The sequence below is a fragment of the Camelina sativa genome, chromosome 7 (assembly GCF_000633955.1).
Source record: "Camelina sativa cultivar DH55 chromosome 7, Cs, whole genome shotgun sequence".
Classification (NCBI taxonomy): Eukaryota; Viridiplantae; Streptophyta; class Magnoliopsida; order Brassicales; family Brassicaceae; genus Camelina; species Camelina sativa.
Genome location: NC_025691.1, coordinates 1708495 through 1731965, shown reverse-complemented (window position 1 = coordinate 1731965; position 23471 = coordinate 1708495). Strand labels below are relative to the sequence as shown.

Here is a 23471-nt window from a genome sequence, read left to right as displayed (position 1 = left end):
CGAGACTTTTTATTAAGTTATCAGTATTAGTTTAAAAGGATGGAACTCTCTCTGCTAATCACGTCATTAATTTGTTAGTATTCATTTGATTTTTGTTTTTGTTTTTTTTTTTTGGTTTTTCACGGCTCTCCTTAAAGTTATATCATTAAATGATTTTATTGGCGGCATTTAATTTTCTTCTTTTTCAGATATAAAAGCCTCTCAACCACCATGGACTCTGCTTTTTTTGTGACTTATGACGTTTAATCTCTCACATTCACACTCATGATATGACATGCTCGTTGATCTTTCATACATTATACATGCATCATACATGTTACATGTAATGTAATCATCATGGTTTAGATTTAGAATTATGATTTTGGAGACTTCACGAGGGCAATACACTTCGTTAAAGAAAGTAACCAAACAAGCATATGATATGAAAACTAAAACCTCAGTTTGGTGTATAAATGTTCCAGCTTTTTCAAATAGTAAACACGGATACCAAATCAAAACTAAAGCAAATTCTTCAATTTTAAAATATCTAAACCAGAAACAATGCTATACCAAACCAATCTGGTTAATTTTCCACTTAAACCACAAAACTATCTACTAAACCAAAGCCAAGAAACAAGAGGGATACAAGTTGTATTAGAAAGACAAAACTTGCAAATATCAAGAAACTGCAAAATGTTGAGCTGGATGCAGACTAGTCAAGAAAACTCAAAACATGAATGAAACGACTATACTGACAAAATTCTCTAAACAGTAAAAAAAGAAGAAGGTATTGATGAGATTTGCTGTATGTTTTCTATGTCCTTGTCTTCATTTGCTCTTGACAAAATAGAGCTTACCCATGACATGAAGAACAGCAACAAAGGCAATGAAACCAATGCTCATAATAAGAACAACGTTCGGAGAAATCTTGAGACCAGGGGCGTCGTCTGTGTAGAACTGAAGCATTGTTCCGGCTGCTCCTCCACCAGCTCCACCACCGGCGCTGCTGTTTCCACCACCACCAGCAGGCTTCCTCCTCCTCATGCTTGCAGTTGCAGCTGCACTTCCTCTCTGTGGAGCTCCACCACCTACCATTTTTGCTTCACTTCTTGTTTCTTAAACTAATTCAATAAAAAAACAAACAAACTTAAGAAATCATAAAGTAGAAATCTCCACAGCAAATGTTTGTAAAAAACCATACAGATCAAAGATGAAATCCAAGAACAATGTCAAAGAAACTTCTTCTAAGCTGTGATTAATGTTTAATCCAAATCACATAAACCGAAAAAAAGTTTGACGATGTAATCATCATTATCAAGATTCATCATCATAACCAAAAAAAAAAAAAAAGCAAGATTGGGCATGCAAATCAATAAAAACGTGTCATAATCGTAATTTACAACTGGTGTTACGGTAGCGAAATCAACATCTACATCAGACATATAGTATATGCGATCATGTTACAAACCCTATGCATTTGTTCTAAACAATCAAACATTGCGAGATGTTCGAATGTATCATAATAGTCTCTTAGATTCAAAGAAACGGGTTTCGAATTAGAGAATTCACCTGTTCCGGCTTCAGTTTCCTGATCGCGTCGTCGACAACGTTTTAGGGGAGAGAAGTTGCCAATGTCCGTAAATCGCAGACTCGTCGTCGACCATTCACTTTCTTTTTATGAATTTGAGAGTTTTGTCTCTCTTCTGTGAGGCCACGCAACTCGTTCGCGTAACGACCAATTGTGTAACGACACGTAATCAGTTGAATGTAAAGAACCATTCAATTTGTAATTGACACGTGGACACAACAGACTTTGCACGACTTTGCGCCTTTGGTTCTAAAAATATTCGTTTCCTTCAAATTATTGAAATCATCAAAATCCACGATTGAAGGGAAACTATAAAAGATAAGAGATCATACCATGTTAGAATCGGCTGCATCTTCAAATGATTAGACTGAGTTTTCATAACATAGTTTTCGTTTAGAGACCCATTAGTTTCTTCTTTTTGTTTAGAGTGAATTTGTGTTGTATAACTTTATGCTCTAAAACTTTAGTAAACTGTTTTATACTGTATTTCTTTTATCTAATGGATAAATTTGGCTGCATCTTCCAATGATGATTAGAGAGATCTAATTAGTTTTCTCGTTGTTTAGAGACAACTGGTTATAAATACCCTTCAGCTTAAGAGCCCAACTCTATTTCTCAATTTTTTTTAGTTATTGGGCCGGGCCCATTTACTCTCCTATGGATACAAAATAGGAGATCAAAAATTATGAAAAGTATACACGCTAAGATACAGTTATTTATCAAAAGTTTATACAAAATAAAAAAATAACAAAGTTTTGAGCCCAAGAGAAAGATGAATCTCAACAACGTACTAGTTCTCACTTCTCAGGATAGCTGAATCTCTTAGGCTAATAAAACCAAACCAGAAAATTGCATCCGTCAAGTAGTTTGTGTTTAGGGATACTCAATCATTTTCGTCTATTACAACCACTTAATTGGTTTCATCAACAACATTTGATTTAGACGGTTTGAAAAAAAAAGGTTTATTTTGATGGCGATGGATTTTGAAAGAAACTTTGGCGATTTCAAAAAAGGTGTAACATTTAATTGTTTCTACGACCACACCAGAAAAATACAACTAGTTATTTCTTATCCTTTACCAAAAATTTGCCAAGAGATATATCCAGGCAAGTCCAATATCATGATTACATTTTCTGGTCCAAACTCCTAAATATACTTTCAAAAGTTGAGAAGAAAATCATAGTTTATAACTTTATATACGAAGAGAAATTAATGTACACCGGTAAGGCAATGATAAATATATATATATATATATATATATACATATATAATCGTTGATACTTTTAGTGGTAGGTCATGTACTTAATTATATATGAGGTCATAATTAAAGGCAGAAATATCTGCTGACGGCGACATGGCTCCACAGTCCAGAGTCCACAGCAACGAAAACTTTTATTTTTCGATTAAGTAGTACTCTAATCATTCAAGAAAAAACGTTTGTTTCTACACGGTTTCGTTAATCCCTATGCGTGAACCTACGTTAATTAAGTCGTTAGCAGAGGAAACCAAGAAAGAAGCTTCGCCAGGCGTACGTTCAAGTAAGTAGCGTAGTACGTTGTATTTTAAACGTATTATTATACCTTTTCATACATTTTTGTTTCTTTTATAGATCTCGATTACGATCTACCAGGCGAGACACATAGGTATGTAATGTAGTACTGAAAGTGATATATAAAATAAACAAGAGTGTGTAGTCTCTCACGGGACCGATCGATCTGAGTCTCACAATAGTAATAGATGTCAAAAAAAAAGTCTCACAATAGTAATATAATGTAAGTGGTCGACAAAAAAAAAATAATAAAGTGATGTTTGATATGTTGTTAGCCCATTAGTTTTTGTTCCACTTCGAACAAATTATTATAGTTAAATTAAAATACTTTCTTTTTCTTCCCAATTTCGCCCAAAAATATAAGAAAATAAGCTAAAAAACAGCCAAAAGCTTTAGTTCATCGATAATTACAATCAAAAGTCTATTTTTTGTTTTTTTGGGCCAAACACAACCAGACAGTTTAAAAAAAAATAGATAATACTACATACAACCAAAGGAAGGATAATAGCGTTCAGAAATATAGAAACTAAATATTAAGCTCATCGCATTAATCTGTTTCTATCGGTCTCGCTTTCATGCTCCGTTCGGTTGAATGACAAAGACCCTTTTCCGTTTCTTATGTCTTCCCAATCCCACGTGAGATTGGTATTTCTCTTAAGTATTCCTCCTCGCTTTATTAGTACGTAGGTGTGTATTTAGCATTAGATATTTATAATTATATATGATGAACTGAATCAATCGTACAATTGTTACATTGTCTAAAATAGACGGGTTAACACAAAATACACAAACAAACAAGTACAAAACTCTGAAACACTGAAATAAGTTAGACTCGAACTTCCTATAATTTCACAAGATGAAGAATTTTCAAATGGGTATTTTTATGGAAAATAGAAACGACATCGATTTTTGGAGTCATCTGGAAGGTGGAAAGAAGCTACTAAAAACAAGCAATTCTTTAAAAATATAATATTTTTAAAAAGTACTAAGAAGAAAATAAAAATAGTTTAAAAGATTTGTGTGTCGCCTTTTTGTAAGCCAACGTACATATATAACAGCTAAGCAATATTTTTCTTTCATATTCTACAGTATAAGTATTATACTAGTTCAAAATAAACAAATCCCAAAAATTACATTAAACAAACAATCGCCGCCGACAGTTTGGTGGAGATGCGAAGAGAAGTCAGCGTAGTGCAAAGTCTCTCAGCGAACAAGAGGTTTAGCTTCGGAAACCGCTCGTGTGAATCTCGTCAACACCTGGTCGCCAAGTTTGAAGTACCATAACACGACCCACACGTGTGCAGTTGCTCCTTATTTCAACGCTAATTGCCTAATTTCTTCTTCCATGCCATAATAACTTACTACTAGGTCACAACATTTTTTGTTTAATGTAGAGATCTTCTTTCAATTTGGGTTTAGACTTTCTATAATAATCTTAACTATTAATAAATTAAAAAATGATAGTTGATTTCTAAAGATTGTGTTGAAGAACTTTGTTGTGAAAAAACACAAATTAACAGGTTTATGAAATGTTGTAATATGAGTTGAAGATTTGATTAAAACAACAAAAGGTACAAGTACACATCGGTCTGACTTTTGAGTGGTCTAAAAATCCCACCGTCTAAATAGGTTAATATACCACGCAACTATCAAGATTCAAGAATACATTGCATGTGCAATGCCATATATTGCCTTGAGACATTTCAACTTATCAAGTACTGTGTTGTCTTTATGGAAATTCCTAGTTTATGTAGTGATGTAGAAACTATATACGTCATTCTTTTACTTTTTTAAAAAACAAATTGGTGTGGATAACTAAAATCCGTATGGGTGATAATAGTCTACTTGTAATATATATGGACGCAATAAAACCACAAGTAATAAATGGTTTTAAAATCGAGAAAGAAAGAAAAGAAAAAAAAACAGAGGAAGCTACCAAATCTACCACTACCGTACGAACTAACCCATCCATCAATCAATTCAGTTAGTCTATCAAAACTCATGTTTTGTTGTACGAATGAACTGCTGAGTGTAGTAAATAAACAAATCAAATCGTAAGAGATAATAAGAATTAATTATTGTATATACATATCAATTGCACAGCCCAACTCAGATTCAACCAAACTTCATCTTCTTTTTTTTGTTCTTTCTGAAACTATATAACTACTTCTACGTCTTTGTCTTCTTATATTAATATTGACATCTATATCTATATATCCCTACACTGTATTTATTAGAATGACAAGAAGTTATGTTCGTTCTACTTTTCAACAAACTATACGCACCGAGTTCGTTGGAGTGTACTGTTTATATGCAACATATGCACACATATATATATATATGTATATATGCTTCTATTAAACTAATATTAATTTTCCTTTTAAAGTGGTAACAAAAGAAAAAAAATTCAGATCGAGTCTCAAGCTTATAAATTAAAAACTCAAAACTTTGACCTACCGTACACATGAAACTGTATTTAAATTGTTACTACCATGATATAAAAGTCATTATAAAACGAGTTCATTCATATACACACGAAGGTTAGTGAAAAAAAAACTAAAAATTGAATAAAGTAATAATTAAAAGAAAAGAAGGGGAAGGTACGTAATCGTTACAAAAACATCTCAAAGCTTTATATATAAAAAGCCTCTCTCTCTCTCTCTTTCACTTCATCACTTCAAATCCTCTCTTCCTCTTCGTTTTACGTCGTCGATCAAACTTTGTTAAATTCTTTTCTCCCGACGAAAACAAGAAATATTCAATGGCGGTTTCGAATTCTCTAACCATCTCTCCAAGAAAACTCCGGTCTGATCTTTACTCATACTCCAACAACCAAAACAATTCCGAGACGCCTCTGGTTATCTCTGTTCTATCGTCACTCATCGAACGAACTCTGACACGTAACCAGAGGATTAGCAGCCGGAGAACGGTTCCGGCGTCGTCTTCTAGCAAGACTCAGATCTTCGATAGCCGTGAAATACCTGACATGACCATCCAATCGTACCTAGAGAGAATTTTCCGGTACACTAAAGCCGGTCCTTCCGTTTACGTGGTGGCTTATGTCTACATTGACCGGTTTTGTCAAACCAATCCCGGTTTTAGAATCAGTCTCACCAATGTACATCGTCTCCTCATCACCACCATCATGATCGCTTCTAAATACGTCGAAGATTTGTAAGTATCCTAGCTAAACTTCACTTTCACATATATTTCTTTCTATAATTTTTTTTTTTTTTTTCTAAATTAGTTATATTCTCTGTGCTTTTCAGGAATTATCGGAATTCATATTTTGCGAAGGTAGGTGGATTAGAGACCGAGGAACTGAACAAGTTAGAGTTAGAGTTCCTGTTCTCGATGGGATTCAAGCTACATGTTAATGTGAGTGTGTTCGAGAGTTATTGTTGTCATCTTGAAAGAGAAGTTAGCTTTGGAGGAGGTTATCAGATTGAGAAGGCATTACGTTGCGCTGAAGAGATCAAATCCAGACAAATGATCGTTCGAGATCCTAAACATCATCATCACTTTGCTCGAATCTTGTTGTAGAGAAAGAAACTCTGTTTTTTTCTTTCAAAACAATTCTTAGTTTTGGGTTTGTCGTTTTGTGCTTAGTGGTCTTGACTTTCTGACAAACTTGTTGGTTAGAGTGTTTTGTATATTTTTTGTTTTTGTTTTGGGTAGGTTGTAATTGTAAATATATATATAGATGCGTAGAGATCATTAGCGGTGATGTAAAGTAGGAGATTCAAATGTCTATTGAATTTGGTAACGTGGTTCAAATCTATGTCCTTGCTTGCATTCATCTAATCAATCATAACAATTTCAGGTATCAAAAAGGCAGTAAAATTAGCCAACTAGTATCATTATTTGAATTGTATACGCAAAATTTAGAAAACTTATATATAACTTCTGGACTAAAAATCTTGAAATTTTGTTTATTTTTCTATCATTTGGAAATGAAAAATCGGAATTTAGCAAATAAAGGAAAGTTAGACAACCAAACATATTATTTAGTCCAATAATTCAACAATATCTAAATTGATAATTTTTCCAAATATGTATATGAAAGTTAAAAGATAGGATTTCTATGCTGATTTGGTGTCTAATAATTTGATTAAACGGTGGCTTACGAACATGCATTATTAATACCAATAGCTTTTAAATTCTTTAATAAAGATGTCTTATACTTTCTATGTCTATTATATATACGCGCGCCAACTTTTCTTATTATAAAATATCGAATTATAGTTTCAGATTAATTGAACCTTTCTCATTTTTTGGATGTAGGAAACCATATGATCGTGTCTAGTTTCCGTCGATATAAGTTGTCAAAGAAATGTATTCTCAATTCATCATTGCTCAACATATATATTGTTTTCGTAGAATCTCACAAGTTAGCATATTGTATCTTTTCATTCTTATGCGAAAAAATAGTTGAAAACCTTGACATATTCTACTAGCTTAATTATTTTATAACCACAAAATTATTTAACACTCTTAATCATATACTGTTTTTGTTATATTATTAAACAACTCTAATTATGCCATTTGATAAGAATACAAGTGTGTTCTAAAATTTTCTTATTAATACTTTACAAAAAGAGCAGTGTAGTGTGGTTCACGAGCATTCACCTAACCAAAGGCATCGATCAATCATTAGGCCTTAATCCTTTGCACCAAATATTTAAAAGAATAAGATTAGGATTGATGTGTTGATATGATGTCTAATAATTGCCTCACCAAAAGGTATACACACTAATATAGTAGTATACCTTGACTTTGTCTTTATTGGGTATTTTATTATATTGGTTTAACTTCTATAATAATGTTTAACAAAATTTCACAATGGTTCGAACTTCTACATTGGTCGCACCTACGTTAGTCATTAGTAAATTTAGGAGAACTGTTTTTATTTTTTTCTCTTTTCTTGGGACATAAGATTAGATATGTGATTAAAAGGATATAAAATTTGGATATTGGATATGGATCTGGGATGATGGGCTTACGGGTTATATTTAACCGACATATTTTTGTCTAAGTTGTCAAATTAAAAGCGTTCACATCCCTTTTGCTCAGCAAAACATATTCTTGGGCCAAAAGAGACCCAAACAAAATCTTCTCTCAACCTTCTCGATCGGATTATTATTGTTGATTACCAGCGCAAAAACTGATTATTATTGTTGATCATGAGAGTATGTATATTATTTATAAATAATAAAACCCTAGAAACTGGATTATAAACCATCGGTCTTGTGTGAATCGTTTTGGACTATCGGTTTCATGTGAACCGTTCAGATGAGCGACGTTTTATAATTTCAAGGATTCCCATGTTTAATTATGATGCTGTATGAAGAAATTTACCAAACTAATTCAGCTTTCATATAGCCTAATATCAACCACTTTTTACCCCATAATGTCACAATTTTATTTCTAATTTCTAACTTAACAGAAACCAAAAACTATAACAGAAACCGTTACCGTTCAAGTTCAACAAAGGTTTAGGCCATGAATGTTTTACAAGTTTTTAAGTAGTTTTTGAATTCTAGTTTCTAGTTTTTAGATTTTAGATTTTGGTTTATGGTTTTTAGATTTTATGTTAAAAATTTATTAAAAAAAGAAAAATAGAAAAAAGAATTCAAGTCACGCTTAAAAATGAAAAACTAGTAAAACATAGATTTTGGTTTTTCTTTGAAAATTACCAAAAACCAACAAAATCTGGATTCCCTAATTTTTAGGAAATCCAATTTTTGCAAAATCTTGATTGGCTTTAAAATAGATTTTTGAAAAATCTAAAACCAAAAACACTTTTAAAATCTTGATAAGCTTTTTAAAGATTTTGTTTTCCTCAAATCTAGGATAACTATAATTGTCTTTTTAGTAATAAACCCAAAGCTATTTAAATTTCTTAAACTCTCTAACAACCAGAAACTAAAAACTTAAAACCTAAAAAAAACCTAATAAATTATATATAAAACTCTGATAAAAAATCTGTATCCATTCAAGATCTAAATTAAACATGGCTTCCTCATCTATCAAATATTTTTCTTTTATCGTTGCTCTTACAACTTTCTTTGCAATCTCATTGAAGCCATGTTCTTGCCATAATAAAACCCACTGGAATACCGCCGGTATCACGTGGTATGGCGACCGTGATGGTCCTGGCACCACAGGTAATTAATCAAACCATGCACTGATCAAAACTTGAAAATATCTTTACATATTTACATACGTACGGTTCGTAAAATCTATTATACACAGGAGGAGCTTGTGGATTTGGTGATGCAGTGGCAAAGCATCCGTACAAATGTATGGTTTCAGCCGGAGGACCTTCATTGTTCAAAGATGGAAAGGGTTGTGGGGCATGTTATAGGGTATTTTACATATAACAATTATAATTAATCGGATATCATAATGTAATATATATAACTACATATATGTACTAATCATGTTTATATGTTATAGCTTAAGTGCGACCATCCGTTGTGCACGAAAAAGCCGATCAAGGTGATGATATCGGATGAATGTGCCGGCTGCACGAAAGAGGCTGTTCATTTTGATCTTAGCGGTAAGGCCTTTGGTGCATTGGCCAAACGTGGCAAGGGAGATCAATTACGCAACCTTGGAGAACTAAAAGTTAGTTACAAACGGTACGTATTGTCAAAAACCGTTTCGGTTCATTTCGTTCGGGTTAATTTTGGATAGAAAATAGCATGTATCGACGTTTCATTTTAACGCATAAGCCGAACAAATTTTGCATGCATGTATCGACGTTCGCTGATAAAACAGTAGCCTTAATTAGTTCTAATCAATGTCTCATACATATAAATATAATGCAGTGCATGTTGCAAACACCCGAAGACTAAGATCGCTATCCATGTGGACGCCGGAGCAAATCCTTACTACATGTCTTTCACCGCTAAGTATGCAAACGGTGACGGGAACTTCGCCTGCATCGAGGTCCAACCGGCCGGAGGAAAGTACATAAAGATGGAGGAAATGAGATCCGCCGTTTGGAAACTAAACTCTGGTTCTCCTTTGAAAGGTCCGTTCAACATCAGGCTTACCTCTGCCGTGTCTGGTAAGAAGATCGTCGCCAAATGCGTTATCCCAGAAAAGTGGAGTCCTGGTGCTATTTACCATTCCACGGTTAACTTCCCCGTTCCAAAGAAGCAGAAGTGATTCCTTTTTTCTTCCCCCTAAATGAATCGTAACGTTTGAAATTTAAAAGGGGTTATTTATATATAAACTTGTAATGGGATAGTATACTATATACTAATTTGAAAAATAATTCATATGGGCTTAGAGTTGTTGTCGATCAGCTAAAAAGGCCCATGATTTTGTAAACGGAATCCGAGTTTGGTTTACGTTTCAACGTAGAACATATAGTAGAGTCTTAGACCGGATCGGATTGGTTTGGGTGAGGCGTTTAATATTGTTGTACTACATGTGAATGGAGAAGTTGCACAAAGTATTGATTAACTGTTCTTCACAAGTTTGGTAAATAAAGACTTCGTAAGTACACTCATAAAGTCTCAATTAATTTGTGGTAAACCACCTAACTATGTAACAAAATACTGAGATTAAAGGTTTATAAAAACTAACGTATTAGAAACACACAAATATGAACGGAAACTAACGTATAATAGAACGTTATCCTTTTTATTAGAAGAAAACAAAAAAACAAAAAATCTAAATTAGTAATATGGGTTTGCCATAATTATGGCATCTTGACTTGTTCTTTTTCCTAAGACAACGCTATTTACTTCGTTTTTTTTTATTCCAAACTAAGAAAAATCGAAATTAAAGGGTAAAAAAACATTTGTTATAAACTATAATTAATCACACGTTTGCATGTTTGTTTGCTTATCTATCGTGATTTATAGCTTAAATTGATCTGTTATACAACAAAAAAAAAGCTTTTTTTGGTCAACTAACATTGAATTGAACGTTAATAATTATCTCACTGTAAAAGGTTGGTCAAAAACTAATTTGTTAAAAGTTACTGCGATCGGTTAGGGTAATTATAAAAAAACAACCGTAGTTTGGGGGGGATTAGTAGGTGGCTGTCACGTACTGTAAAAAACTCACAGCAAACGGATGTTAACATCCTCTCATCATTTCTTAGACAACGTTTTGTTTTGCTGGTTCGTCGTTACAACAAACCACATCTCCTCAAGACTTTCGTACAAACAGCCAACTATCAAATTCCCAAAATACCCCTTTTAACTTTTTAAAAACTTATTTATTTTATTTGAACTTTTAAAAAGACTCAGCCTAGGTATAGACCAAAAATAAATTACAGCTGCTATTTTTGGTGTAAAAACAGAAAAGTTTATGACTATTTAAAAAATAAAACAAAACTTAAATAGAAGGGTAAATCGGGGAATAGTCAATGGAAAAAAAAAAAAAGAGAGAGAAGAAGAAGTTTGCAGAAACGGGCAAGGCTCGCATGTTACATTGTCGCTTCTTCAACTTCATGCATACGCTTTTATTAGATTTTTCTCTTTTCTTTCCGTTTTCCAGTTCAAATATTAAATTTAAGTTTTTTTTCTTCTTTCTTCATCTTCTTGTTAAACAGTAATAAAAGAGAGAGAGAGAGACAAAGAGATAAAAATAAAAATTTAATAATAGTTTTGAGTACAAATATTAAGTTCATTGGTGGAGGAGGAGACGAATGCTTGTAGATTCCACTTCTCTTTTACCTTTTTTGTTTCTCTCTTCTTCTTCTTCTTCTTCTTCTTCTTCGTTCTCTCTGTTCTTTTGTTATTGAAGATGGAGAATTACAAGTGCAGGTATTGCTTTAAGAGCTTCGCTAATGGAAGAGCTTTAGGTGGTCACATGAGATCTCACATGCCGAGTCTTCATGTTGATGAAGAAAGGCCGAGTCAACTCAGTTACGAGACGACTGAGTCCGATGTTTCTTCGTCTTCCTCCAAGGAAAAGAGAAATGGGAAGAAGAAGAAGAATGATCCGAAGTTTGCTTCTACAAGCTCTCTTCTTCTTCTTGAAGACGAGGAAGGTGATGATGAGAGCGAGACAGAGTCGTCTAGGAATGTTATCAACCTGACCCGGAAACGATCTAAGCGAACTCGTAAACTCGATTCGTTCGCGACGAAGAAGAAGAAGGTGAAAACGAGTCAACTCGGTTACAAGCCTGCTGAGTCTGATCCTGAGCCTCCTCATAGCTCAGCTTCTGATACGACGACGGAGGAAGATCTCGCCTTTTGTCTCATGATGCTCTCGAGAGATAAATGGAAGAAGAACAAGAGTAGTAATAATAAGGACGTAGTAGAAGAGATCGAGACAGGAGAAGAAGAAGAAGAAGAAGGTTACAACAACAGGTTAAGCAAGATGAATCGAACGACAACAACAACGACGAAAGGGAGATACAAGTGCGAGACTTGTGGGAAAGTGTTCAAATCTTATCAAGCATTAGGTGGGCATAGAGCAAGTCATAAGAAGAACAGAGTAAGTAACAAAACAGAGCAGCAACGAAGCGAAACAGAGCATGATAATGTGGTTGTTGTTGTTGCTGCTGCTGCTGCTGAGAAGAGAATCCATGAATGTCCTATTTGTTTTAGAGTTTTCGCATCGGGACAAGCACTTGGAGGTCACAAAAGATCTCACGGGATTGGAAATTTATCTACTAATCATCATCATCAAGCTCATCATCAAATCGAGTCTGTGAAACAGAGGATGATAGATCTTAATCTCCCTGCACCAACCGAGGAAGACGAAGTCTCTGTGGTGTTTCAATGAATGCTGAATAAAGGTAACAGACTTTGCGTGATTCGGGTAGTCCAATTTTTCGTAAAGTTTGAATCTTTTTTTATTTTCTTTTTTTTTTACTATTTTTTTTTTGGGGTTTTTAATGTGTTTATTTTAAATGCAAAGGAGGCTACTTTTACATGTTCTAACGCCGATTCTTTTTTCTTCGTATTGGCCTCACGTCGTGTTGGCCTAACTACATAAAATTGAAGAACATTCAAATAAGCTTCTACTTAGTTTATAGACTATTAATGTTATAAAGTATACAACTTTTAATGTTTGTGTTGAAAATTTAATTTTTGGCTCTTCTTGTTGCTTACTACTTTGTTATTGAAAGCTTCTTCTTCTAAGTCCCTACTTGACTTATCTCATTCATTCCTCTTTGTGTTAAAGAGTTTAGTCAAGCCTCTTAAGAATTAAGAATCGCTTTCAAAAGTCGAAAGATATTTAGTCTAAAAGTAAAGAAGACGTTTCGGTTGTAAAGTCCTAGTTCCAACTTCCTACTTAGTTTTAAAGAGTTATGCTTTCTTTGTGTTTAATCGTAATTAATTAGGATATTACGAATTTTCCTTACAAAATCATAACTTCACAAAGTTCTTAGTGAGATACTTGTCTTAAAGCTCATCTTGTAAAGTTTAAACCATCAAATTTAAGGGATGATATATAGAATACTTGGTTGCACAAGTAGATTTGTGTTTGGTCTACCACAAATGTAGAATTATTCTTCGAGTATACTTTATTCTTTACTTATGACTTGAAGCAAAACCCACTAACTTTCACCGCCCCAATAGAATCCAACAAATTGTGTGACTCAGAGTGGTTGTATCCAAGTAATTGCAAGCTTGACTAATCTCGCATTATTAATTTGGTAAGACAAATCACTTGGGATTTGGTGAGATTAGTTCCCTGAAATCATTTTCCATCTGATCATTTATTTACTATTTTCCTAATTTTGGAGGCATTAAAGTGCTTGATGAATCAGAAGCTGGAATGAAAAAAAATGGAGAGTTGAATCGTAAGTAAAAATCTCATTTTATTAAATGCATCTCACTTCTGTCTAAATTTGTGAACCCATTTGATGACAGCCGTTGGTACAAAGATCCTGAGACTGACACTAACCTTCACTAATATTCTGCCTATGAAAAAAGAATAAAGCAAAAGCAAACCCAAATCTACAACCAAAAATAAAAATACAATAAAACAAAAAAAAAAAGGTTGAACTAGTTTGGTCTACTCAACTTATGGCTTACTTCACAATTATGCTGCTGTTGATTGGTCAAGCACTCATGCTTCGGGGAAGACTAAAAACACAATGACTTAAAATTAGGATCTTTACAAAAACTGTATAAATTCTTTATCATACTAGTATATATACATACATTATTTGTGGTTCTAGTTTTTAATCATATTTTAAAATTGATTAATCTGTATTCGTAAAATCACATTCAACTCGTACTAATACTAGTTATTATTCTAAGCTGACAACATTTTTTTAAAGAAGGAGACAAAACACATTGGGTGTGGTTTAAAAACAGAGAAGCACAAAGAAAAGATGTTTGGTTGGGCGTGATTAAAGTATCTCTCTGACTCAATGCACCAGGTTCAGCTTCAAGTCCTCTTCATTTAATTTTCTCCTCTAGTTAAATGTTTTCGAGTGCTCCTTTTTAGTTAAATGTTATTAATTTAGTACAGAAAAGGGAAATCAACTTATAATAATAATGACTTTCACTTAATACAGCCACCGTTATATATCTCTCAACTTACAAGAAGTCTCAATATGAGATTGTATTTGATACAGTATGAGACAAATATATCTCAATTAAAAGAAAACAAACCAGTGTGGCTTCCACGTAACACGACGAAGCTTAATTGGTCAACGGATTCATAAAGTAACTTTCAAGAACATTAACCCACTTTGAATTACGATTTTAATTGTGACTCAAAAGAATTGATTAGTGATAACGTGTTCCTTGCTTTAATACTTTGGACCAGTTATATCTTATAAGTAACTGGTGACATGAAATGGTTAAAAGTTTTCTAGTGAAAAAAGAAGAAAAATATAATATGATTTTTTTTTGCAAAGATATCATTTCATTCAATCAATCAACCGGATAGGATGAGCTTACAATGCATAAATTATTAGCCAAAAGGCAAGATTGAAGAAAGTTACAACAATAATTAAAAAGCGATAAAAGGAATAGAGAGTTCGACATCGAATCCAAGAGATATTGGAGACAAGGACGGTGAAGCAATAAGTCACATACGATTTCAAGGGGCGTCAAAACCACACTCACGGACAAAGCCTGAGGATGAGGATGGTGAATTGTCCTTATCTGTATTATCTGTAGACATTGGGACGTTAAGAAAGGTTCCATGGCCAAGAAGCTCAATGGAATGATCTGCTCATAAGCAAAGCAGATTTTGGAATCGGTTTTAAAGTTTGGTAAAGGTTGCTTGAAGAGGTTTTGGTAACCACCACTCCAAGGGGGTGTGGTCATAATGCCGTTACACTTCAGGCTTTGAACTGGACTGATCTTCCTATCTTTGGTGATTTGCGCTTGAACGGACTCAGGAAGGAAGGGAGATGGAAAGGGAAGATTGAGGAAGGTACGGTAATCCCATCGCCTTGGCGAGGAGATCATAATGCCGTTGTTCCAAAAGCTTCAGATATTGGGGTAGATGCTGTAACATAGCAATTGTGATGGCTCGGCAAACAGGTGGAGCAGAGAGGAGGATAAGCTGAAGTAGCTCCGGTAACAGCCGTTCCTTAGAGACGGTGTCATAATGTTGGTCTTCTTCAAACTTTGGCAAACATAAGTAATACCCCTATGTCTATGTGATTCTAATGGCAAGGTTCTTAAGTATAGTTTGTACCTCCATAGTAACATTGATTGGATATGTCCCAATTGCAGTCTTCGGACAAGTGGTAACATAGCTCGACACAAAGTTAACATACGGGAGAACAAAGCAGAGTTTGGGACAAACCTGGACTTTTGAAAAATAGAGTTTTGTTCACAGGGCCTCGATGAGAAGAGAAATGGGCCGAAGCCCAATTGGCGAGATGAAGGGTCCACAAGAGGAACACCAAAGGAGACTAGGTTTGTGCCGCCGCCGCTCAATCTCATCATCTTCATCGGAGCAAACACCGGTCGGAAACGCTTCGACGGTAGACTTCTCAACGAGGGGGAACCAGCTTCTTTAGATCTGGGAGAATCAGAAGGACTCACCTCAAAATTGAAAGTTGAAGTGCTGCTGGGCAAATGGGATTTCTCTAAAATTAGTTACGCTGGAGAACCAATCAGCAGCGGTTAGTATGAGTGGAGGTTTGTCGTGACAAGTATTATCACTTTAAGATTGTAAAAGTGATTTCTCATTAACCATAGAAATGTACACTTACAAGAGTATATATACAGGTATTAGTACTAAGTAAAAGGAAGCTTAGCACTCTTCTTATTCTATACAATATATATATATATGTTAATATACCCCCCTCAAGCCGAAGCTTCCCGTGGAAGGAAGAGACTTGAAACTGATAAACGGTTGAGAATAGAGTAGAACGGAGCCGGCTGCAACGGTTTGGTGAGGATGTCAGCCAGCTGGTTTTCAGTAGAGACATGTAAAACCTTCAGAAAATCACTCTTAATCCGATCACGAGTGACATGACAATCAATCTCAACATATTTAGTTCGCTCATGAAAAACTGGGTTATTGGCAATGTGCATTGCTGATTTGTTGTCACAGAACAGCTTTGCAGGACAATCAACCTTGATATGCAAGTCCTTCAACATCATATCAAGCCAAAGCAATTCTTTCGTGGTGACTGCCATGCTTCGGTACTCTGCTTCTGTGCTACTGCTACTGCAAACATCCTGTTTCTTCGACTTCCAAGAAATAAGAGAAGTACCCAGAAACACACACATACCAGTGATAGAACGCCTACTCTCCAAACAGGTTCTCCAATCAGCATCAAAAAAACCATTGAGGCATATATCCGTATGAGCAGAGAAGAATAAACCTTGTCCAGGGTTGTTCTTGAGATACTTCAGGATACGAAGAGCAGCTTTGTAGTGAACATCAGTTGGACAAGACAAGTACTGGCTCAAGCGATTCACAACAAATGTAATATCGGGACGTGTGATGCACAAATATAACAGATGAACAACAAGTTCCCGATAAGGCCGACCATCAGATAAAAGCGTACCTGAACCTTTAGTCAAGACCTTCTTGTAGTCCATTGGGGTTGATTTTGGCTTACAACCAAGAAGACCAGGGTAAGTCCAAACAATACTTCCTCTGACATACAAAGATCCCTTCTGAGTTACGAGCAATCTCCAAGCCTAGAAAGAAACGAGCAGGACCTAGATCCTTAGTCTTGAACTGTCGAGCAAGAGCCGCCTTGATGCTCATAACAACCGCATCATTATTGCTGACAAGTAGTATATCATCAACGTAAACCAACACTGCAGTGTAGAATACGTTAGTTTCCTTAACGAACAACGTATTATCAGCAGGAGATTGTTCAAAACCCTCATCAAGAAGCGCCTTAGATAAACATTTGTACCATTGGCGAGAGGCTTGCTTCAAACCATAAAGAGACTTATGAAGTCGACAAACTGGATTTGGTGGTAGAATGCCAGATGTCGGTGTATATCCTTCAGGCAAACTCATGTAAATCTCCTCCTCTAAGTCACTATGCAGAAATGCATTAGTAACATCCATCTGAGTTAAGCTCCAACCCATCTTGGCAGCCAACCCTAAGACAAGCTTGACACTAGCAAGTTTAGCAACATGTGAAAAGTATCAATATAGTCAACACCTTCTTGCTGTGTGTATCCTTTGGCAACTAGACGGGCCTTGTACCATTCAATAGAGCCATCCGAGTTATACTTAATAGTATAAACCCATTTGCAGCCAACAACGTTCTTACCCGGTGGCAATGAAACAACAGAAAGAGCCCTTGTCTGTTCAATAGCATCCATTTCCACATCCATAGCTTTGGTCCATTTCAGAGATAGTATAGCTTGTTTAAAAGTTTCAGGTTATGTTTCAAGAGTTATAGAAAGAACATACAACTGATACGAAGGATTGATAGTAGAATAAGATAAGACAGAACAAAGTGGGTAAGGAGTGGTAGAGAGTTTCAAAGGAGAAGAAGTTGAAATTTGATTAAGAGAGTGATGATAGTCAGATAAGTAACCTGGAGCCTTAGTATTCCGTCGTGGCCTGGCACTTGGTAATGAGACCACACCAGTACCCGCAGTAACAGTCTCTGTAACCGGAACAATGACACTAGAGTGTGTATCGGGTGAAGGAGCATGTGACGAAGTAGATGTGGATGCATGAGATGGTGTAGATAATGCAGGAAGAGAAACATCAACCGGAACAGATAATGGCAAAATAACATCACCAAACAAGTCCACATCATGAGTAGCATGCTTGACATTTTGAAAAGGGAAAATGGTTTCATGAAAAATAACATTTCGAGACACATAGACAATATTAGTATCAAGATGCAAAACTTTATAGCCTTTATAACCAAAAGAGTATCCTAGAAAAACACATTCAGTAGCACGAGGACTAAACTTGTGTCTATCCTTTTGTAAAGTGGAAACAAAACAAAGACAACCAAAATTTTTGAAGAAAGAGTAATCCAGTTTCTTTTTAGTAAGAAGTTCATAAGGAGTAACATTGTTCAAAACAGTAGATGGAGTTCTATTAATCAAGAAAACTGCAGTCAGTAAACAGTCACTCCAATAAGCTAAAGGAAGATTTGATTGAAACAAGAGAGAACGAGCCACATTGAGCAAATGTTGATGTTTACGTTCAAGGACAGAATTCTGTTGTGGTGTATAAGCACAAGAATATTGATGAATTATGCCATGTCTACTAACCAAATCAGCAAAAACAAGTTCAGGGGCATTATCAGTTCGTATTTTCTTAACAGTAGTCTAATATTGATTCTCAACCAGTTTAAGAAACAAAGGCAATTTGATTGAAACTTCACTTTTATTATGCAATAGGTAAACCCATGTTACACGACTGTAATCATCTACAATGGTGAGAAAAAATTTAAAACCTTCTGTAGATTCTATAGCAAAGGGACCCCAAACATCGAGGTGAATAAGATCAAAGGGAGTAGAGGACCTATGGCCACTATACTCAAAAGGAAGACGTTTTTGCTTAGCTAAATGACATATAGAACAAGGAGACTCAGAGGACAAAGTAGACAACGATGATATACTCGGAACATGCTTTAACTTGTCAGAAGATGGATGTCCTAGGCGTTGGTGCCACAGAGCTCCATCAACCTTCAAGGATCCAGAAAAATGCGACTCAGACAACTGATGATCTCTGCCGTATATGTAAAGCTTGTGAAACAGATATCCTCTACCAATCATCAAGCCCTGAATAGACTCCTGAATATAGCAAAACAATGGATAAAAATGAGCAGAATACTGGTTATGTTTTAACAAAGAACTAACAGAAATCAAGTTAAATTTGAAAGATGGAACATGGAGAACTTCATGCAATGTTAAGGATGATGATAAATGCACAGTGCCACAATGAGTAATATCCACTCTAGCATCATTTGGCAACGTTACTGTAACCCCAGAGACTGATGTAGTCTCATGAAAAAGGGTCATATCAGAACAGACATGACCTGTGGCTCCTGTATCAATTATCCATCTACCAGGAGGTAAATTCGAAGAAAGGGAAGAGATACATTGATGTTGGAAAGTAAGTTGGTAATTCTCATAACAAAGAGATGTAGAAGGAAAAGAGGTAGGAGATTTAGTCATACCAGAAGATGATTGAGGATCCATTACACCATGATCTGTAATGGAACAAAGCTTTGGGGAAGGAGCAGGCTGTTCTGAAGACGTGACATGAGCCTGATATTGTTGAATCAAAGACTGGATTTGATCGTTATTGAGCTTAGTAAGATCCAAATTGACAGCATTAGTCGCAGGAGAAGCTGCTTGATAAGCCGTAACAGCATTGGTCATCGGTTGAAGTTGAGATTTTGTCTGAACAGACTGCGATGGAGGAAACGACTGCGCTGGCTGAGAATAAGATCCAGCAGATCCTCAAGGCTGAGAAAACGAGTTGAATGGTCTCGAAGGTTGAGAACCAGATGAGAAACTCTTATATCCGGGATATAATCTGGAGGATAGCCATGAAGTTTGAAATACTTCTGAACAACATGGCCAAGTTGACCACAATGAGTACACAATGGGCGATTAGAAGGACGAGGTCGGAAGTGATTCTGCATCGCAGCAAAAGCTGCATTATCATAAGATCCATCAAACGAGGACTGATTCGGAAGAGGATAGGCGACTGAGGAAGCAGCCTTAGAATCAGAAGCATGAAAGATAGCACTATCAGCTTTTGGTGTGACACTCGTCTGTCGCTCATCCTGTGTGACCATATTGTAAACTTCATCAATAGAGGGAATCAGTTTAAGCAGCAAGATGTGGCGCCTGGTTGATTCATAAGAAGCATTAAGCCCCATAAGAAACTTAGTAACCTGACTCCGCTGCTGCAACGTCTCCCATATACCAGCTGCATTACACTCACACTTTCCACAAGTGCACAAAGGCAATTCAACATAATTCTTGTATTCCTCCCAAAGAGTAACTAAGGCAGTGTAATAGGAAGTTACATCCATTGAACCTTGCTGAAGCAAACTTAATTGTTGCTCAATCTCATACACACCAGGAGCATTATCTTGTTTGAATCTCGACATCAGACTTTTCCAAATCCCTTTTGCAGTAGGAATATACAACAAACTAGCTCCTATTTTCTTGCTAACAGAGTTGATAAGCCAAGTCGTAACCATATCGTTGCAACGAGACCAAGATCCATAATCGCGATGATTCTCAGGAGGTTTAGAAACCATACCATCAATGAAGCCAAGCTTATTGCGGACATTGAGTCCCATGCGCACAGAACGACGCCACGAGTGAAAGTCTGCTTTGGTGGTTAAACGATCAGAGGCTAAAGCCATTCCCGCATGATCGGAGCTATGCAAGAAATAAGGATNTCATCGGTTGAAGTTGAGATTTTGTCTGAACAGACTGCGATGGAGGAAACGACTGCGCTGGCTGAGAATAAGATCCAGCAGATCCTCAAGGCTGAGAAAACGAGTTGAATGGTCTCGAAGGTTGAGAACCAGATGAGNACGATGATGGAGCCATGAATCGAGCTTGGGAAACTCAGAAATCAAAAGATAAGATCAAAAACAGAAAGAAAGATGAAAGCGCGGAAGAACAAAGTTGAAGATAGAAAAATAGAAGATTCGCGAAGAAAGTGAGAATGATTTGTCGATTTGAGGCACTCATTGAACAATTCGGAGATGAAAACGAAGATAGCGAAGCTCAAAAATAAGAAATCAAGAGGATATCACCATTGAAGAAGATGGATTAAGCTCGCGAAGCTTCAAGAATGAGAAAAAAAGTTTGTTATACTCTGATACCATATTAACACTTTAAGATTGTAAAAGTGATTTCTCATTAACCATAGAAATGTACACTTACAAGAGTATATATACAGGTATTAGTACTAAGTAAAAGGAAGCTTAACAGTCTTCTTATTCTATACAATATATATATGTTAATAACAAGCCTCTCAACTTTCACAGAAGAGTTTAAGCCGCCGTTGAAACTATGTTTTGCGGAGAAATGTTGAGATGATTGAGTATATGGCCGAAACAACATTAAAAACAAGATCTTTAGGAAACAAGAGACGAATGAGGGGAAAAAGTCCCGATGCCGGCAAGCTCGTCGGGCAAGCAAAAGCTTTACCAGCGTGAGATGGAAGTTACGCAAAGAGTTTCGATAGTCGGAGGAGAGAGAGTTTCTTTTTTATTCAAATGGGATCGTCTAATGCAGTTCATTGAAAAAAAAAATATATATGATAAAACAACTAAACAAGTAGAAGAAGTAAAAAGTATAGTTTGTATAGAAATGGTAGAGGTACCGACTAATTTTTACTGGTTATATTATTGGTTACAAATTATGTGATACATCAATTACGTACGGATACGGTAAAATAGATCATCGATCAAAACCAATTATAAAAGAAAAAAAGGGTTCATAACCAGTCAACTTAATCGGACAGCTCTCTAATATTTTACTTTTACCTGTTTTATTGTCACTTTATCCCAAACTAGACTAGTTTCAGGTTCTAGATAAGTAGAACTTGTTTTCTTAATCGAAAATTTCCAATTTTTGTCTGAAGTTTCCTTAGACCATATGCAACGGCGTACATTTGGCTTGTCCCCCGGTATTTTTTGTTTTTAAATAAATCAAAAAAAGCAGTATCTGTGTGGGACGTTTCTTAATATGGGACGTTTTTTGCTGTGTCCTTCGTTACACGTGGCAGCATTTGTGTGGTTGGTGTTGTTTGGGGTTTTTTTTTTCTTTTTTTTGGTTTTTAATTTTATGGATTGAATAAACTGTTTTTAATTTTTAATGTTTTAATTGTATGTTTTGTTTTTTTTCAAGTTTTTGTAACTTTGTAATTTTTTTATGAACGGTTAAAAAAAGATTTGATTGAGCATATTTGGACTAATTTTGGACATCTTCCAGATAATGAAGATTAATTAAAAAAAATTCTATGAATTGAATAAAATGTTTGTTTTTATCTTTGATGTTTATATGGTTTATGTTTTTTATCTTTCATGTTTTAATTGTATATTTTGTTTTTTTCCAAGTTTTTGTAACTTTTTAATTTTTTATGTTTTTAATGTCAATGTTATATGTTTTATTTAAATTAAAACTTTAATATGTTTTTATTTATTAATTTAAATAATTAATTTTTAAATTAAAAATACTATTATTTTTTCCAGGGACCAACTCTGAGGGACACCAATGCTCATACCATACTTAAAAAACTCTCAAAATAAGATTAATATATTTAAAGGACCAAAAATTGTTCTACACCAATGCACATGCTCTTACTCGTCTCGAGTTCTAAAGGACGAATATGGGGAAAACGTATGTTTCTCAGTTTCTTTTTTTGTTTCTCGTCTCAAAGTCTCCTTCCACAACCCTACATTCTCAATTATTATATCAATCACGAAATCGTTTCAAAATCAATTGTAAATGATATCGATAAATAGTACGTAGTTAAATACTCTTTCTTATAAATAAAATGGCATGCACAATGTAAAGTTAAATCATGAATTTAATCATAGTAGGAGATTCCAAATGAAAGCAAAAACTCTTAATAACCTTTTACATGATCTTACATCCTCATTGTAATTCTCCCATCGTAAATTTCTTAGTTGGAGCTGGCCACCGGCTCATACTGGTGGAACTCATGACGTGTATATGGATGTGGAAGAGTAAGAGTTTGATGGTGCGATATTAAGGTTGAATTATCTGATTTAAAAATACTTAAAAAATGTGTATACCTAAATTCATTTTAGCGCATCAAGAGACTAATTTACTTACATATCATATTAAATTGAGTTTACTTTTTTTTTTTTTGATCAAAGATTAAATTGAGTTTACTTAATATATATAATAAACCCGTGGCGAATATAAAGAACAATCGATTCCTTTTTTTTTTTTTTTTTTTTTTTTT

At 35.0% G+C, this 23471-nt stretch overlaps 4 protein-coding genes across 4 annotated transcripts; 3 read left to right on the top strand and 1 right to left on the bottom strand.

The window, feature by feature from the left end:
* LOC104699845 (protein transport protein Sec61 subunit beta-like) lies at positions 560-1669 on the bottom strand. Its single transcript, XM_010415243.2, has 2 exons — positions 1549-1669; positions 560-1100 (listed from the first exon to the last, which is right to left on the bottom strand). The coding sequence occupies exon 2, from the start codon at positions 1072-1074 to the stop codon at positions 808-810; it is 267 nt and encodes an 88-aa protein (XP_010413545.1). The 5' UTR covers positions 1075-1100; positions 1549-1669; the 3' UTR covers positions 560-807.
* LOC104699844 (cyclin-U2-2-like) lies at positions 5776-6897 on the top strand. Its single transcript, XM_010415242.2, has 2 exons — positions 5776-6290; positions 6386-6897. The coding sequence occupies exons 1-2, from the start codon at positions 5878-5880 to the stop codon at positions 6657-6659; spliced, it is 687 nt and encodes a 228-aa protein (XP_010413544.1). The 5' UTR covers positions 5776-5877; the 3' UTR covers positions 6660-6897.
* Positions 9065-10571, top strand: LOC104699843 (expansin-B5-like). Its single transcript, XM_010415241.1, has 4 exons — positions 9065-9283; positions 9372-9484; positions 9576-9760; positions 9950-10571. The coding sequence occupies exons 1-4, from the start codon at positions 9130-9132 to the stop codon at positions 10290-10292; spliced, it is 795 nt and encodes a 264-aa protein (XP_010413543.1). The 5' UTR covers positions 9065-9129; the 3' UTR covers positions 10293-10571.
* LOC104699842 (zinc finger protein ZAT9-like) lies at positions 11703-13200 on the top strand. Its single transcript, XM_010415240.2, has one exon. The coding sequence runs from the start codon at positions 11886-11888 to the stop codon at positions 12870-12872; it is 987 nt and encodes a 328-aa protein (XP_010413542.1). The 5' UTR covers positions 11703-11885; the 3' UTR covers positions 12873-13200.